At 46.4% G+C, this 18,877-nt stretch overlaps 1 protein-coding gene across 10 annotated transcripts in view; it reads right to left on the minus strand.

Moving 5' to 3' along the window:
- The window catches only part of Tln2 (talin 2), a 420,559-nt gene that overhangs the window by 83,837 nt on the left and 317,845 nt on the right, over positions 1-18,877 (minus strand). For all 10 annotated transcript variants that reach the window (NM_001419941.1, XM_087562128.1, XM_087562134.1 and 7 more), the window contains 7 exon segments: positions 850-972; positions 3,528-3,617; positions 6,205-6,298; positions 13,691-13,830; positions 14,822-15,019; positions 16,968-17,087; positions 18,206-18,414. In NM_001419941.1, coding sequence (NP_001406870.1) covers positions 850-972; positions 3,528-3,617; positions 6,205-6,298; positions 13,691-13,830; positions 14,822-15,019; positions 16,968-17,087; positions 18,206-18,414 — 974 coding nt within the window.

The following is an 18,877-nucleotide window of genomic DNA, read 5'->3' on the forward strand; positions in this document are numbered from 1 at the left end:
AGCCCAGAGGGTCCTTGTCCAGGTCATTATTTTCAATAGCAGTTGGAACCTTGACTTAGTCAATCAAGTAAGAAGAATGGGAGACTCAGAAAATGGGGGAAAAAGAAATGAAGAAAGGAAGGAAGGAGGGAAGAAAGGAAGGAGGGAAGGAGGGAGGAAAGAAGAGCTAGCATTTGTCCTCTAACAGGACTGTTGCAGAAAAGGCTACTTGAGTTCCCTTTGGATGCACATGGAAATAACTAACAGGATGAGCTCATGTGGTTTGAGGGGCATGCTCAAGGTTAAGAATCGTCTCTTTCAACTAGGGATGCTTGTCTTTGAGCAAGTGAGATCTCCCAAGTTCAGGCTTAACCCTCAATGATAAAACTTCCCAGCTAAATGATGCCACCTTTGAAGTTTTTGTTATACGGTCCCAACATGACGGGAAAGGAACGCGTCAGCCAAAGGAAGATGGTACACATATCATAGCTCTGTATGACAGGGTTTCTTCTTTTCCTTCCTTTTACCCTAAAGAATGTGGCGTATGTGCAATTCTAAAGACCGAGGACCTTCTGATTACTCGGTGTTTATTCTTCTCCATGGAACGATTTATCTAGGGCACTGGCTTTAAAAGCTGCTTCTGACCTCTGGATGCCAGGTCCCGCAGTATTTGTCGGTCTCACTGTCCTCCCGGCACGCACCTGGAAGCACTGGCTGGTATCCTGCCTATGTGCCCCTCCCACCCAGAAGCCATCAGCTTCCCCATGGTTCCTAGCTCAGTGCTTGGAGGAGCTGAAGCAGGTCTCCCTTGGGGGTATGTACTACGTCTTAGGGCACAAAGTGGAAAGGAAGTGTGTCCAGGGTTCTTACCTGGGCTGCTGCCTCTGTCAGCCCACAGAGAGCCTTGGATGCAATCCCCACGCATTCTCCGAAGGCAGGGAGGTCTCCAGTTTTGGCATTCTGTGAAATCCCTGCCATTGACTCGCCCAGAACCTGCAAAACAGCAACCATTCATTGAGCTTTCACTCTGACCCAGGGCTGCAGGAGGTTACCTCGCTGCTTTAATAGTTACAGTGACTTAATTTAAACCATTTGTCATCTTTGCCTTTACTGTCCCCAAGAGAGATTCGAGAGAATGACACCACCTCTCTCTGATGAAGACAAATGCACAAGGGGAGGACAAACCTTGCACCCAGAGGTTATCAGAATCTCCTGGGGGTTCAGTCAATGCACACAGATCATCGACACAAAGCCTCTCATGGGCACATGGCCCAATCTGAGAACTCTTTACTTCTAAGAGCACAAACTCACATTCAGGAGCCGGACTTGACATTCTAAGCAGAAAGTAGAAGGCACACTATTCCTTGCATGATTAATTTACCAAGTTTTGGGAAGCACTAGCACATTCCGTTTCTGGCCTCCAAATAAGCCTTGATAAGGATCGTCACAGCCAGTGTGCAACCTAGGGAACTCAACTGTCCTCCAAAGATCACACTGAAGGTCACATAGGCAGAGCAGGACATCTACTCCAAATCTGGTGCCCGGGCCTCTCTGGGCTTTGGCCTGTGCCACAAGGAGAGTTTGTGCATCCCAGGCCACAGGTTATAGAGTAGAAAATTTTCATTCACCCTTGCGAGAGATGACATTGTCAAGTCTCTGTGATAGAGAGTTCTTCCTGAGACAAAAAGCCAATTTGAAGAGGAAACAAATTAAATTACTATAATTTTTTATATATAAAATAATCAAGTTTACATAAAGATGTGCAGAGCAAAGTAGCTAGGAAGTGTTTATAAGCACAGGATTTTACCCTCATCCCTAACTCCTTTAAGAAGAGACCCTTCCTAGGCTGGAACTGGAGCTCAGTTGGGAGAATGCTAGCCTAGCTTATATGAAGCCTTGAGTTCAGTGGCCTAGTTGTGGTGGTGCACACCTGCAATTCCAGCATTAAAGGTGGTGAGATCAGGGAAGTCTGGGTAACGCTTGACTATAGCATGTTCAAGGCTAGCCTGAGCTACATGAAGCCCTGCGTCAAAAAAAAAATTACTGAATTTTAGTATTTAAGTCATATGCACCCTCCATTTAGACAGCCTTTATTCCATGAAAGTTGATGAATAGAGGAAATTCTTGTCTTAGCCAAACACAAACTGAGCCCCCATGACATCACCAATACAGATGGTTCTCCAAGTCTAAAGTGATGGAACCCAGCATACATGGAAAGCAAGAGTTCCACTGTCAATTCTCTCTCCGGTACATCACTAGCCCTTTCTTGGGCATCCTCCTCCGTTATTGCTCCCTGGCACTGCTCTTATTACTGCTTCTTCTTAATCACCATCTTCACCCAGTTAAACAGCCAGGAGTCAGCTCTTATTGAGGAAGGCCTTAAGCCACTGTAGTTTAAAATAGTTCTCTTCCCGAACACCCAAAATTCCTAATATTTACTCCCCTCCAAAAATGTATGCTATGACTAGATAGCACAAAATACAAACGAGGGGCAAGAAGGACTCTCAACAGCAGTGCAGCCTCCAGTAACACAGGCTGGACTCACGGAGAGGCCCATCTTCGATGATATAAGCAGTAGTTCTCAAAGAAGGGTTCCTAGACCACAAAGACAGGACTGGGAACTCCTCGGAAACACACAGACTTCAAACCCTGGGAGTGGGGTCTGGCAACTGGTATTTATATAACTTTCCACATGGTTCTGCGAGACCCTGGATGTGGAGGACACTTGAGCATGCTCCATGACGAGGTTTCACCATATTGGGCCACCCAGGGGTGAGGCTGATGCACTTTCTCATTTGTTCTCCCACTGAGGAGCAGTGTTGAAAGCTGTGTTTTGGCACAGACAGTTGACAGTTAATATCAACTGTCAACTTGATGGGATCTATACTTGTGGAGAAAATAAGGCTCTGGGCATGTCTGTGAGGGGGGTGTCTCCAGACTGGGTTAATTAAGGAGGGACAACCCGATGTGGATGGCACTATCTATAAGGCTGGGGTCCTAAACCTTGTAAAAAGTGAAATTGAGCTGAACACACGTGTTCATCTCTCTCTGCTTCCTGACTGTAGATGCAGTGTAATTAGACTGTGATGGTCTGTACATGCTTGGCCCAGGGAGTGGCACTGTTGGGAGGTGTGGCCTTGTTGGAGTAGGTGCGGCCCTGTGGGTGTAAACTTTAATACCCTTGTCCTAGCTGCCTAGGAGTCAGTCTTCCACTAGCAGCCTTCAGATGAAGACATAGAACTCTCAGCTCCTCCTGCACCATGCCTGCCTGGATGCTGCCATGTTCTTGCCTTGATGCTAATGGATCGAACCTCTGAACCTGTAAGCCAACACCAAACTAAATGTTGTCCTTATAAAAGTTGCCTTGGTCATGGTGTCTGTTCACAGCAGTAAATCCCAAACTAAGACAGACAGACGTCTGTCTCATAATCTTGCCATCAGGCTGAACCATCAAATTTAAGCCAGAAGGAAGCCTTCTTTCTTTAGGCTGCTTTGTTAGGTATGTTGTCTCAGCAGAGAGGAGAGTAAAACTAAACAGGCTGGCTTACCTTGGAGTTCTCCATTACACTCTCAATGCAGTCAAAGTAAGAGAGGTCGCTCACTGGCTCATTAGGGTTTTCCAACATCCCCTTGACAGTCTACAGAGGAGAGCACAGCTTTAGCAAGTGAGCCAGAGGCACAGAAGAAAATCCTCTGCCACGTACAACCATTGCCACCTATTGCTGGACTAGGACTATGGCCATAATGGATCAATCATTTAGAGTCATAGGAGGAACTCAGACCAGGGTGTCAAGACTTCAGATTCCTGGTCAGCAAAAACAGTGGTGGCAGGTGGGGGCCTCAGGTTACTGTTGCCAGGGGTATCAGATCAGTTTGGGAGAAGTCTGGTATGTACAGGAGGGATTTTTAAAAAAATATTTGAACATCAAGTTTCTCTGTATAAAAAAGCCAAGACTGTACAGGAACTCACTTTGTAGACCAAGCTAGCCTGGTCTCTGCCTCCCAAATGCTAGGATTAAAGGCGTGTGCTACTACTCCAGTCTACGGGAGGACTTTCAGAAAAAAGATTGAAGTTAATGCAAAGTAATACATTCATTGTTGGCTAACGCAATTCAGGTAACCCTGAAGAGCTTACAGTCCAAAAGCACACTCGTTCTGGTTAAGAAAGACTTTCAATATTTCAATTCTGGGGTCTTCGAATGGAAATGCATGGAAGAAGGTAACCTTTAAAGGTGGCCAACTGGGGTGGTTCATTTGTTATTGATATGAGAAGTATAGAAAATGTCTATTCTTGTTTAGGTAGCACCCATTCAGGAAGTGGGTGGAGGTCAGTTTTTCTGTCTTTCCAAATCAGTAAAAATCATCACTAGCTTTCTCCATGACCTTGGGTCACTACCCATGAGGAGTTCTTCCTGTGGCTGACAGCCTGGGGATGGATCCTTGAATGTGCTCATCATCAAGAGACCGCACAGTCAGCAGCCTCTTGGAGACATAGTCAAGAAAATGACAACAGAGCTAAGTTCCAAAGGGTGCACGTGGGGTACTGGGAGCTGCTGGTAGGAATCCATTCAAAGACACAGGAAGAGCGCTGTACAAGGCAGGAGCTTATTTCACTGAAAGTCTTTTCTTGGGTAACCAAAACGTTTTCAGTATCAGTAATCCCGAGAAGCCTTTAAAGCTCAGGGCACCCAGGCTAACAAATCTTATTTAGACCAACTACATATGTGTCACACATATGGAAAAGGTGAATGAACTAATGAACATGCTAAGGCAGGGAGCGGCCCATGTGTGATGGCTGATTTCGGTTGTCAACCCAATACACGAGGAGAGAAAGAACCCCATCTGAAGAACTGCCTCCATGAGACGGGGCTGTGAGCAAGTCACCGGGGCATTTTCTTGACTGCTAATTTATGTAGGAAGGCCTAGCATACAGGCAGGGCTGAGCTGTCCCAGAGAGAAGAGCAGAACAAGAACATGGAAGGAAGCCAGTATGCAGCGTTCTTCAGTGGTTTCTGCTTCGAGTTCCTGCCTTGGATTCTTGCCGGGGCTTCCCTCAGTGACAAACGGTAAGGCTACTGTAAGCCAAATTAGCTTCTTCTTCCCCCAACTTGCTTTTGGATTATCACAGCAACAGAAAGCATACCAGAGCACCATGTAAGAACCATTCCTAATAATGTTCAAATGCTTCAGTTCTGCCCTACTGGACCCCCTTTCATTTCAACTCTGCCTATCACTACCATCATGGCCTTGATCAAGCATTTAGAAGCTGCCATGGGTATTCCCACCAATTTAGATCCATGCTAGCCATGAAGACAACTGGAAGAATGATAGGTACAATCTATGTCTACTGAGATACATTGGGCCCATCTGATCGGATTCGGGTAGGTAAGGACTGCTTTACATATGAATAGACAACAATGGCTTTCTTAGCCTGCAGACTTTCTGAGAAACATGCATAATTTCAGATATAAACACACACCATAAATGCAAGTCAAAAGGCACCCACAAATGCCAACAGGAGGCTTCTAAGTTAGGAAGAGACAATTACTCCCCTTGACTTCCTCCAGTGTGTCCCTTACATGTGGAAGAATAAAATGTAGGTGGAAATAATTGTGTGTGTTTGCTTGTGTGAAGATGTGTGCATACGTGTGTGGTAGCCAGAGGTCAACTTCAGGTGCCATTCCCCAGGTGCCAACAACTTTGTTTTGTGAGACAAGGTCTCTCACTGGCCTGGAGCTCCCCAAGTAGGCTAGGGTGTCTGCCAAGGAAGCCTCGTGGATCTGCCTGTCTCAACTTCCTCCACCACTGTGAGAAACTTATGTATGTGTGGGCTGGGGCTAGAACTCAGGTGTTCCTGGTTTGATGCAAGTTATTTTACCAACTGGGTTATCTCTCCAGCCCCACCCTCTGTTTCTCTCCTGGTTATTGGTTATCCAAGAATAATCTCTTTAGTAGTTTGTAGGCAAAGCCTCTTCATTGGCAGCCTAGACTCAACACTATGTCCTGTTTGAATTGAAAAAAAAATCCTTTAATAAACAAAAGACATGTTGGTCTCATAGGAAAAGGAGAAATCCTGGTGAAAGTACTACGGAATGCCATTTTCTCTAGCTCCTTCCACCTAGGAGAGACAGAAGCATAGACAGAAGAGGCAAGTCGTCCACCATACTGGGGGAGACCTGGCCACAGGCAGAGTTCCCCATCTGCACAGCTTTCCAGGGCACTCACCTCGAGCTCACGAAGGGCATTGTCACACTCCTTCTGCCCGGGGGCCTGCTGAGTGCACAGCATGATGAGCTGATTGATGCTCTCTGTCACAGCTCTACGGAGGAACAGAGAGGGCATGGGCTTGGGTGTCACACGTGCATGCATGTCCGCCATTCCCGTCAACGACTGTTCACCACCTCCAGCACAGATCGAGCAACTCCTCAGACTGTGATCCCCACAAGGCCTCCCCAGCAAACTCTCTCTACAGAACCCAAAGAAAACACAGCCAGAGATGAGGAAAGGCTGACTCCCTACCATTCCTCTGATCATTCGTCTGATTTCTTAAAGGCTCTAACGGTTCCCTTAAGAAATTAAGACTCTCTTTTGATACACTCATGAGACCGTGAAGACGCAGACAGCAAAATGACCACACTGACATCATCTCAGGACTCTTCTCTAGCTGTCTTCAAGGAATGGTTATTCAGTCAGGCTGGTCTGGGCAGCCTTGCTATATTTTGATTATACTACAGATAGTAAAATGTACCTAGGACTTAAAATCTCTATTTTCCAGTAAAGGGTGAAAAAGCTATTAGGCCTGAGAAGTTTTCCCAAGTTCTATTCTTTGAAATACCTAGAGCTGGAGAGATGGCTCAGTGGTTGAGAGCACTGACTGCTCTTCCAGAGGTCCTGAGTTCAATTCCCAGCAACCACATGGTGGCTCACAACCATCTGTAATGGGATCTGATGCCCTCTTCTGGTGTGTCTGGACAGCTACAGTATAATATATATAATAAATAAATCTTTAAAGGAAAGAAATACCTATATTTTATTTTATATTTCTTACTAACACCAATAGGATTACATTAGAGTGCCTGGTACTGCTTCACATGCATTTCTGTATTCGGAATTTATATAAAGTTAACCCATTTTTTTTCCTGCAAAGATTCTACTCTCCTGAGCAGTCTCTGACTTAGCAGGTCCTGGGTTATGGACAATTTAGAAACTCAAGTTCCAGTCCGAGTTAGTTTCTACCAGGTGGGAAAGAAAAGTTGAATTTTGCTTGAGTTTAGGGACAAACAGAAGTCTGTTTTAACAGGGTCTGTTGAGACTCCATGTTTTCTCCATTAGAACTGCTTTTGTAATTACACTGCTGGCTACAGGATGGGATCTGCTTCTGGATTCCATTCTGTTCTACCGACCTATGGTCTATTTTGTCTCTAATATCACACTGTCCTCAGTGCTAGAGTTCTACAGTAAGTCTTAGGGGGCTGAGGCGATGGTTCAGTGATTTAGAGAGGGTACTTACTATGTGTACAAAAGACCCGAGCTTGCCTTCTGGCATCCATGTCAGGCAGTTCACAACTACACATAACTTTACTGGCATCCACACTCAGATGTAAACACACACACACACACACACACACACACACACACACACACACACCATAAAATTTTAAAAAAATGAAAAAATAAGTCTTGAATTGCATAGAAATGATAAATACTGAGCCATTAGGAATGCTAATCACTGATATCATCATTGTACATTATACACATATACTGGATTATTATATCGTATCAATAAATATATAGAAATATCATGTGTCACTGAAAGCAGTAAATCTTCATGTTTCATGAATGATGACTCCAAAAGAATTGATGACTCCCTTCAAGGAAGCTACAAATAACGCATAGGAAAAAGACTTAAATCCACGCCTGCCTATGTGACTCTAAAGCCACCCCAAGCCCTCTTCTGCAGGCTATGACAGGTCCAGACTCTGGCAGGGCTCGCTCAAGACTCTATTCTCGCTTCCTTCCTGCCAGGGCTGAAGAGCAACTTAGAGCAAGCACAGCCAAAACAGGACCCATGGGGTTAGTAACGCCACCTGAGGAAAAAGTCTCATTGTATTAGTTCAACAGGTTTCTAAGCTTGCCACAGAGTATCAAATTAGACAAAGAAACGGCATTGCCAACATATAAATGCAACTGGCTGCACTAAGTGATCAAATATTGCTTTCCATTTAAGCTCAGCTAGGGAGGATGAGAAGAGAAACATTTTCAAACTCAAGAGAGAATCCCAAAATAGTACTGGTAGGATGGATGCTTGTGGCTTGTTGAAAAGTGCTTTATTAGGGTGTCATTAGAAAGTACCGTTTTCCTCCATGTAAGGGGAAGTGAAAGACTGAGATGGCAGGGCAGCCCCTAGCTCTAGTGACCTGGGAGGGTACAGTTCCCAGTGGGTGCATCTGAAGTGTCCTACTGAGAGCTGAATGGCTTGTCCTACATGGCAGCCCTTGAGACCCACTTCTGAGGGGACAGGCTGGAACGTGTCACTGGAGTGAGGTTCGGGGCATGTCCTAAATTGTGAAAACATGATCCTTAGGACTCATTTCCACACATCACCAAAGTAGTTTTCCATTAAATCTATTCTTCACTAAATATGTTGCTGTCTGTGTGTGTAGGAGTGTGGGGTTGGGGGATTGTGTGTGTGTCTGTGTGCACACGTGTGTGTATGTGTGGTGTCTGTGTGAGTATTTATGTTTGTGGGCAAGTATCTGGAGAGCAGAGATCAACCTCTATTATTCTCCCTCTACCTTATTTCTTTATAAACATCCCCGTGCACCCCACTTCTGGTCCCCCCTCACAGAGTCCCGCCCTCCACCCCCCCACCCTCCTTATTTTTTGAGACATGAACCTATCCTACCCCATGTTAGAATGTTGCCTGGTTTGATCTGGTGTGCAGGCAACCACAGCTGCTGTGAGTAAGTTTAAGTGCTGTGGTCTTGCTTCTACATGAAGATTTTCCATTTAGGAAGTGTTTACAGTTGGTGAATTCAGAGGATCCAGAGCTTCGAGAAAGAGGCTTCTTTCCCTAGTCTCTTACTTTTGTAGCTGTGAAAAAAAATTTAGTTTAAAAGATAAGGGAAAAATAAACTAGACATATTAGTTTGTGATTGGGCAAACTACAAATGCTCTAAACAACGTGAAAGCATTCACTGTACGAAAAAGCATGTGTGTACACATAGGAACTGACAGGTTGAAAACACATAAAAAGGTTAATAGTGAGTTTATACTGTTGTTTTAAAAAGATAAATTGTGACAAATCTCAAAAAATTATAAACTAATTTATAATAAAAAAAGTCACCAAAATGAGCAGGATCTGGGCTCTGTAAGCACAAATAGTCTTTTCTCTAGCTACTATCACGTTTATCCACTTTTATAACGACTATTACTATTACAGCTTTTTAATGATCAAAGGCACATAAATTTATTTTTTTAATATAAAAAGGTTAGGGCTAGGGAGTCAGCTGTGTAGCTATGAGGTACTGAGGTCAGATGCCAGCACCCATGTAAAAAGCAGGGTGCAGTGGCACACAGCTGTAATCCCAACACTGGGGAAGCAGAGACAAGGAGGGCGCGTGGGTCTGGGTGGTCAGCAGTCCATCTGAGACTGGGAGCCCCATGTTCAATGTGAGGCAGAGAGTGACACCTAACATTGACTGCTGGCCTCCACATGCACATACACAGGTACATGTACACACAAACACAGCAAAAAATAAAGTCATATTTCACAATCTACAGACTGTTTCCTTAGGCTTTTTTTTTTTAAATATAAATCTAGCTGTATTTAAAGAATGGAGATCTGCAACCTCAGAGGTTAAAAGGGGGTTATAAAGTCACCTATATCCAAAGATACTGAATTCACTCACGGTTGACAGATCTGGCTGGGATTCTCCCCAGTTATTTGAGACAGTGTCTTCCTACGCAGTACAGGCTGGCCTCAAACCCACAATCTCATGCCTCAGCCTCCTAAGTACTAGGAATCATCACAAGGTAAAAAGTTACCTGTCAAGGAACTTGGAGGGAAAACAAACCATGACTAGTTTCTTCCTCAAGGAAGAGAGGAGAGAGGCAGTCATTTTCCCTTAAGCCTTCCTTAGGCCGTATTATTCCCGAAGCTTGCAGACTTAAAAAAAAAAAATCATGTAGTTTAAATCTCCCTCGACAGGCCAGCAAGGTGCTGGCCATGTGGCTGGAGAATCGAGACAACAAAAGACACGAAGACAGACTTCATGAGGTAAGGCAGGATGAGGAAGAAGACAAATAAAAGCCTGGGGAAAAATGAACCTTAGTCATGGGGCAGGGATTGTGCACAAAGGGGAGGTCTGAAGGAGGACATTCGAAGAGTCTCTGCTGAGTTTGATCCTGAATGAAGGCCGAGAACCTTCTGGATGAGACCATCAGAGAGAGGAAAGCTGCCATTTCTGTAGGCCATCCATCCTCCCTGTGTACAGCTTGCTAGGTCATTCTCTGCCACAGCCTCTGTCTCAGGAGATGGGAAGAAACCTGTTTATCAGTATCCAGGGGACAGGAGGAGCCTCTGCTTCCTAGGGTCGACCCTCAGGAGACAGGAAAACAGGTGGCCAGCTGTTCCTACAGTCAGGGTGACGCACAGGAACACCGGGGGGACCATGCTCAGAGGGAACAAGCCCTTCCTGCAGCTGCAGACTGGATTTCCATTCCAGCCCTAAGTTTAAGGAGCATCAGACTAACACACCAACCCCTGCATGGGGAGGAGTCAGATGAATGGTTCACAAAGGCTCTCCAGCTCCACACGACTTTGAAGACAAGGCCAGGGCCTGACTAGCCACACAGGAGATGACCAAGATGGGCATAAGACAGTACCCAACTTCTTCCCTACAGGGGCCACAAACCAAAGCTTGTCATCAATCCCAAGATGCTGAAATGGAATTCAGAGGTGAAGAAGAGATAACCCCAGTACTTTTTTCAGAAGCAGCATCTGTGCCCAGATCACCAAGGATTGCAGAGCCTCTCCAAAAGCAAGGGGCATAGCAAAGTTGACAGTGATGGGATGGGATGGGATGGGATAGGATGGGATGGGATGGGATGGGATGGGATAGGATAGCAAGAGAATAGTGATAGAATAGGCAAGTTATGGACATGCACAAAGCACAAGCATGGCTGGGCTGTTTGCCAGACTGAAAAGGACCGTGAACTTGAAGACTGAGGACCCCATTGCTCAATCTCCTATGTACTTAGATGGCCTGTGTGTGTGCACCTAACATCCAGTATCCAGCATCCATGCTGCTCTTGGTCCCTATTGGGCCCATAATATATATATATATATATAATGTACATCTCTAGGAAGAACCTACGAAACAAGCAGCAATAGATGGGGCCCTAGCCAGACAATGCTTGTATCTCCCCGGGAGCTTGCTAGACCCCCGGATCTGGCAGACATCACAAAGGAGGTGCCAGGGCCACTGCACCACTGTCTTTCCACACATTCCACACCAGCACTTCCACTCTAGATGTTCCGAGTGCCTCCTGGGTTTTAAAACCCCTCCAGCGCCCCTTTGCTGTCAGGCTGAAAGCTGGGCCCCAGGCTGAGAGCCATTTCCATCTGAGCTCCTGTTCTCAGTGTCACCACCAGGGGGCCTGTGGCTAGCTGGAGCCATAATTCTTTTCTGGTCTGTGTGGCCTTCTATAGCTGGCTTTTAAAAAGCCAATTTATATTCTCCCCTTCTTCCCACAGTCTGAGAGAGTGAACAGCTCATTAAAGCTGGAAACTACAACTTGGAAATGATGCAAAAAATGAAGGTAATAAAAGACATCAGAGTTCAGACATCTAGAAACTTCAATTGTCTTCCCCAAAGGCTCTTAGCAGAGGGGAAAAAAGTAAGAAAAAAAAGCATCCTTTCAAGGAATGGGACCAAACAGAACACACGCCCACTGTGTCCCACCCCATTGTCAAGGCAGGGCATTTGTTTACCAGAGCAAATACAAGTGAAATACAGGCTGGAGCAGGCTGATGAGAGGATAATTTTGTAGTCGCCTGTGGCTCTGGCTACTGTTTGCCACGAAATGTACCTGCTGCTTCAATAGTTCATACTGACTGTCACCTCGACAGGATCTCAGATTCACCCGGGAGACTGAGCACGACGAGTGCCTGTAAGGGAGTTTCTGGAATTGGGTTAACAGAGGCGAGAAGCTGAAGCTGTGAGCTTCTGGGCACCAGCGTTCATTGATTGGCTTTCTGAGAGTAGAAGCAATGTTGCCTCACAGTCCCTCCACTGTGACGACCCTGCCATGACAGACGGCATCCTCAAGCTGCAAGTCAAAAGAAATTCTTGCTTCCTCAGATGGTTCTTTCCATGAGGCTAAGAACCGTCAAAGGTAGCTGGAGCTCATGCCCCATTTCACAGGCAGCAAAGCTGGGGCAGGTTCAGCCGTCTGAACACCTGATCGAGCAGGTAAACTATTAAAGTGCCTTCAATTGGGATTCAGATTTTTGAACTCCAACAGCTTAAAGACAGGAACAACAACAAAACAAACAACAAATCAAATGCAAGCCAAGTGCGTGCTTGATCTTAAGAGTGAGGGGGCAGAGGGGGGCAGATCTGTGGGAGTCCTAGGTCAGCAGTCTACATAGAGAGTTCCTGCCCATCCACAGCTGCACAGAGAGACCCCATCTCCGGATAGATAAATAACCAAAGCAAAATGAATAAAAATGCAGGCAGAATTGAAGCTTATCACCAAGTGCTCATTTTGAAAAGTTTCCCCTTATTCTGTGTTCCCCGAGTCACCTCTCAATTAGTGTCCCACTGCCCCCAGCAGTGTTACACACAATGTGACATGAAACACTGCTTCGGATACATGCAACAGCACAGAATCACAACATAGCCTTTGTCTGAAGTATGGTAAAATGAATGTGAGGCCGCTTGAGTGGGATGGCTCTGGGCTATCACTGAAGCCCAGTGCCCTGCAAATCTTCAGTCAATCCTACCTCCTGAGCTCAAGTGTCACAGTGGTGGCTATGGCTATGGCCATATTAGATCCCTGAAGAGAGTGCAACTGGAGGGAAGGGTGCTAAAATCACTTCATGTTTTAAGTGAGTTCAAAACCAGTGTACGCCCATTGCCACCCCGCTGGCCCTCAACAAGATTGCCCCCTGCAAGTGATGGATGGGATGTGTAAAATCTAGTCCAACACAGATGCCAGCATGTCATGTACACCCAGTGTCTACCAAATGGCTTGAGCACTGCTGGTAAATATTTCCCAGCGTCGACTTCAGATATTCATATGTGAATATACACCTAATGTATATACATGCGTATACGTGTATACACACACAACACACACACACACACACACACACACACACACACACACACACACCATATTATACACAAACACAAAAATGGAAAAAAAAGATCTGCCTTAAACCATCCTGTTCACAAGTCAGTGCAGCCTAAGTAAGAACTGAAGAGTCCATCTGGGAAGATGGGAGACATTCTTACTGGGCCAAAGACACAGGAATGAGTTAACTTTACAAAATGCCAGAATTTCTATCAACTTACTCTTCCTCAGACAGCAAGGTTGGCAGCAGTTCTTTGCTCAGTGAGAAACTGGTAGGATGCTGGGCACACCCTTCAACTACAACAGAATCATTTACACATCCATAAGGCACACCTTATCCTGCTCTTACCTTGCAGCCGCAGCCAAAAGATTTTTTGCGTTGGGAGCTCCAGGATCTACAGAGAGAGACTTGGCAGCTAACAGTAGCTTGCTGGACGCCATAGAGATGTTCTTCAGGTTCCCGATCACTTGCATCTGGTCTTCTTTTGTCTGCAGAGTCAAAAAGGAAACAGAGTCAGTTGGGACTGACCATGGTTTCCCAAGAAGCCTTCGGGGAGCTGGGAGCAACTCCCCAGATGGAGGCAGAGACTACACCAGGACAGTCAGTCTGCAGATGTGTGACTAGCATCCACTCATCCTCCAACAGACGCTCAGAGATGCACGTGGCAGAGAAAGAAATGCATGTCCACGTGGGTCGGCCAGGAGTCTTGCTTTTCCTGTTATATGGAGTGTTAAGGGGCTGGGAGGAGGAGAACAACTGAGCTGCACTGGCACACAGACCGGACAGTGATTGGAGCATCTTGCTCAACAATGCTGGAGTTGTCAAACATCTTGTACGTCCCAGCCTGGCACAAAGGACAGGCTCTGTGTAGATATTCAGAGCTGACAGCATCCCAGAAGTATCGGACTGTGGAAGGACATACTTCTCACCCAGCTTGCTAACTGACAAATTACCTTTTGTAGAAAAATGTAACAACAACAAAAAAAATTAAAAATTAAAAACAAACAAACAAAAAAACCCCTCACCAAACTACCAAAAAACCAGTCCTGCAACAGGATGCCAGACCAGTCCTGTCTTCTAGTTAGAAACGAGTAGCTCATCTCTCTATCTGAATGAGGTCATTTTTTAATCATTTGAAAGTACCAGATGTAATTCATTCAAGTTGAGTTCACTAAACCACAAATACACATGCATGTGTGTGTTCGTGTTCATATATTAACCTACCTCATTTCTGATAAAAACTCTCCCCGCTCCCAACCTCCCCCAACCCTGGTAAAGGATATAGGCTTTGCTGGTGGACCGTGGGAAAACGTCACCATCATAGCTGGGCATACCAAGCCTGTGAGGTCACAGAATTTCCAAGGCAGTGAAGGAAGGTGCCGCACTTGTTTACAGGATCCTGTCCCCCATGCCCTCAGCTGGATGGCCTATCGGAATGCGGAGGCTCAGATGAGCGGCACAAACCGCCTTCCCACCCACCTGTGCCTGGCCAGCCATCTCAATGCCTGCATCCAGGAACTCGTCAAAGTCATCACTGAACTTCCCAGAAGCGGCCGCCAGCTCTCCACTCTGCCCCCTTGTGGCATGGACGACTTCCCCGGCAGACTGGTTCAGATCAGCAGCAGCCTGGTTCAGCTCACTCTGGGCTTCCTGGAAAGGCTTTGTGCTTGGAGGGAGCTGTGAGGACAAAGGGCACATGCCATGGGAAGCTTTACCTTGCGTAAAGGGGCAGAGGCGGGTACTGTGGAAGGAACAGTGACTGCTCAGGGCTGTGCTTCTGAGGCACTCAACTTAGATGGCAGGTCCAAAAGAAACAAATGCTATCTGTGGTCATGCTGGCTTCCAGGCTCTCTCAGAATAACAAATACTCATGGCTCTTCCTAGCTTTTTTTTTTCCCCCTTTTCTTTTTTTTTGGAGCTGGGAACCCAGGGCCTCTTGTGCTTGCTAGGCAAGTGCTCTACCACTGAGCTAAATCCCCAACCCCTCTTCCTAGCTCTTTACCCCACCCCTTACCCTAAACTTCTCCAGCTTACAATCCCACCCTCCTCATCCCTATATAACCCTTCATCCCTATATGCCACTTCAGCTATGCACTCTCCAGGTCCTCTGCCCACTCCCTCATAACCTCCCTCCCTCCCTCTCTGCATCCTTTGCCCTCATTCTCTTCATCATCCTCCCTCCCTCTCCATCTCCCTCCTCTCATGGCCGTGTCAAATCTGCTGGCCATGTTCAGTGTACTACTTTCCTTTCCAGCTCTGGACTCTTCAGATGCCTGTTTATAATTTCCCTCATATCTACAAGAAAAGCCTTCCCCTCAAACATACCTTGGAACGGACATGTCATCAGTTCATACAAATGGCTCTGCACAGTGTGAGACCATGTTATGCTGTACCTTCCACACATATCCATCCACCCACCCATCCATCCATCCATCCACCCACCCATCCATCCATCCATCCATCCATCCATCCATCCATCCATCCATCCATCCACCCGTTCACCCACCCATCCATCCACACTTACAGAAAGCCCACTTTGCAGGCACCAGAGATCTACATGTGGTATTCTCAAGTTACTGACACTCACTGAGATAGCAGGGCCAGGATTCAAGCATCTCAGCTCTGGGGTCCAGTCTCCACCCTATTTTGTGTCTCTCATGATGGAAACTCGTAGTTTAAGCTTTTTAGAACTAAGAGGTAGATGATGGCAAACTTCAAATTGCGTTCTTCTTAACAAATGACCACCAATTTTGTTTTATTAGTGGTCCTTGTAAATAATTTTAAAAGCCCCATACACCCAGCACAGTATCATTCATAGAATTAGTCATCATGGTTGCAGATGTTACTAAGGGTCCACATATGCTGCTGGACACTTGTAACCAGAAGAAGCAGATAGACTAAACTTCCTTCAGTGTGGGACAGGAAAGGGCCGGGCCCAAGGCAAAAACCTTTAAAATCCCAGCTTTCTTAGTCAGTCTTAATCAGTCTTGAACACATGTCCCTCTGCCCTTGAATTGCCTGTCACCATCTGTCATGCCCTAAGAAAGAGCTAGAAGATTAAATCCTCTTGTCTGTCCCACTCAGACTCAAGAGCAAGCATGTACTCAAAGGGAGTCAAGGTTCAAAGCTCCACCATAGGGGCCAGGGAGATAGTTCAGTTGCTAGAGAAATTACCTTACAAGCATGAAGACTGGAGTTCAATTCCCCCCAAACCCATACAAAATCTGGGTGTGGTGGTCTGCACATGTCACCCTGGTGATGGGAAGCTCACTGAGCAACCAGCCTCACCTACCTGACCAAGTTACAGATCCTTTGAGAGATCTTGCCTCAAAGGAAGCATGGACGGTACCCAGGGAATGACATCTGAAGCTGTCCTGGGGCCTCCAGAGGTTTGAGTGCACACATATGCATGCATGTACCTCAACATACATGTCATACCAGCATAAAATCCTCCCCAACAAGTCCTCACTCAGGAACTTTGCTGACCAGAAAGGAAATAAAAAATGGTAGAAAACCAAGATTCCTAAGGGAAAAGGCTAGATGCCCAGAGACTTGAAGGAAGAAAGCCATAGTCTCTCCTTGGGGGAAAGACACCAGGTACCCCCTTCCCAGACAAGGACCTCACCGAATCTACAAGTAGCTTCTTGCTGGACTCCCCGATGCTCTTCAAGGCGACATCCACATCCTTCTGACCAGGGAGGCAATTCACGCAGTTATTCAGTGAGTGGGACACAGCTTTGGCCACCTGCACACACATCCACAGAGGGAGGGAAACACCTTAAGAAAGCTACTCTGGAGCAAATATCTTTGCACATTTGCTGACAAGGAGCAGAGAGAATATGCAGAGCTGACACTGAAGTGGGAACTATTCACTGGCATCCACCCGACCCTGTAAACTAAATCAAATCGCCTTGGCCAGGCCTCTGGTCTCTGCTACCTGGTGCTGGGTTACTACATGCTGCACATGCTCTCTGCTTCCCAGGGCCAGGAGGAGCCGCTCTCTAGAACCCAAACACAGAATTCTCCAACATGACACCAGGTCCCGGATCACAGGCATCTTCTGTTCCACGAAAGGGAAATACCTCCCTTTTCTAGCGTTCTGCTAAGGTCTCCAAGGCTGACTATGGAGCAGAGCCAAACTGTAATTGGTTCTTCCCGGTGAACCTCTGGTGCTGACACACCTCAAGATCCCACTTCCACAACAGGCGAAGAGGGTGCTTCAGTACCTCCTGCCAATCTGAAGATGTCCTCAGTGCAGCCTTGTCCTCATATGCCCTGACATATGAATACTGACACGGCTCCCTGCTTGCGGGCCCTGGTCATCTCAGTTAAAAGGGAAGCTGGGGACAGGGGTTGGCAGTAACATTCTATTTAGTCTAAGAATCTAAAACATCTTCCCAGAGCCAGGTCAGGAACGCTGCCCAGATTGTCCCTAGCCAGTTGGTTCCATGGGGCAGTTGAAGAATCATCTGGAGAGGTTAGGGGAGTCTTTTCAGAACTTCTGGATAACTGGACCCGCACTATATCTACCTCACCATGCAGACTAGGAAGAGGAGATTATGGAAACAGACACAAACCCTGAGCAAGTGTGCTATGCCTAGAGTCCCAAGGCGGTCAGAGTTCAAAGCCTCCACGTCATTTGTTGACTATGAATTAAGTAGATGCCACATTAATGTGGGAAATATGAGGTAAGGCATAACATCGAGCGCCAAGTATGGTCAGTCTTGTTACCACATGCACTTTAGACAGATCCGAAAATACCTTCTGAGTCCTAAGCATTCATGCCAGGAAAATACGTCCACAAAGCAGGTAGCTGACCTGTACACAACCCCGGTGACCATGATTCCCAGTTCCCAGGCTCACCTGGGCTAATCTCTGCTGACTTTCCGTATCTCCAGGTGCGATTAAGGCCTGCTTGGCTTCTTGGATGAGCATGGCAGAGCCCTCCATCACATCCCGAGCAGAGTCTAACATGGCATGAGCGGCCTCAGGGTCATTTGTAGACGCAGCCACTCCCCGGGCAGCCTGGGCCAGTGTTTTCAGAGCTTGAGCTGTTTCTCTAGCTGCCACGCCTGGGAAGAAAAGCCTGTTAGAGTTCCGATTGGATTCCATCAGCAGTTACGTTTTTGACTTGGCAATAACATTGGGGTCCAGAGTAAGTTTTGATAAATGAGAATTGCCATGTTTCTCAATAAAGCGGCCCGCACCCTTGTGTCCAATCAAGAGACGCCACAATACATAAAATGCCCCATGCTCCAACTGCCCTTGCTTCTACTGCCTCACATGTCCCTAGATCTAAACAACAGACCACAGGTGGAGACCTATACCTGGGTGGCTGGTGCACAGGTTGTGGGAAGTTAAAATAACACGCTTAGCTTCGCCAGGCCCACACTGTACATACCAAGAGTGAGAAGTTTGGTGAATTGGCACAGATAGCTACATCCACCATTACAGTGTCCTTCACCAACAACACTCCTCACACTGGAAGTAACTAATCTCATATGTGGCCTTAGACTAGCTTAAGAGAACCAGGCA

Source organism: Rattus norvegicus, chromosome 8 (genome assembly GCF_021556685.1).
Source record: "Rattus norvegicus strain SHRSP/BbbUtx chromosome 8, alternate assembly SHRSP_T2T, whole genome shotgun sequence".
Classification (NCBI taxonomy): Eukaryota; Metazoa; Chordata; class Mammalia; order Rodentia; family Muridae; genus Rattus; species Rattus norvegicus.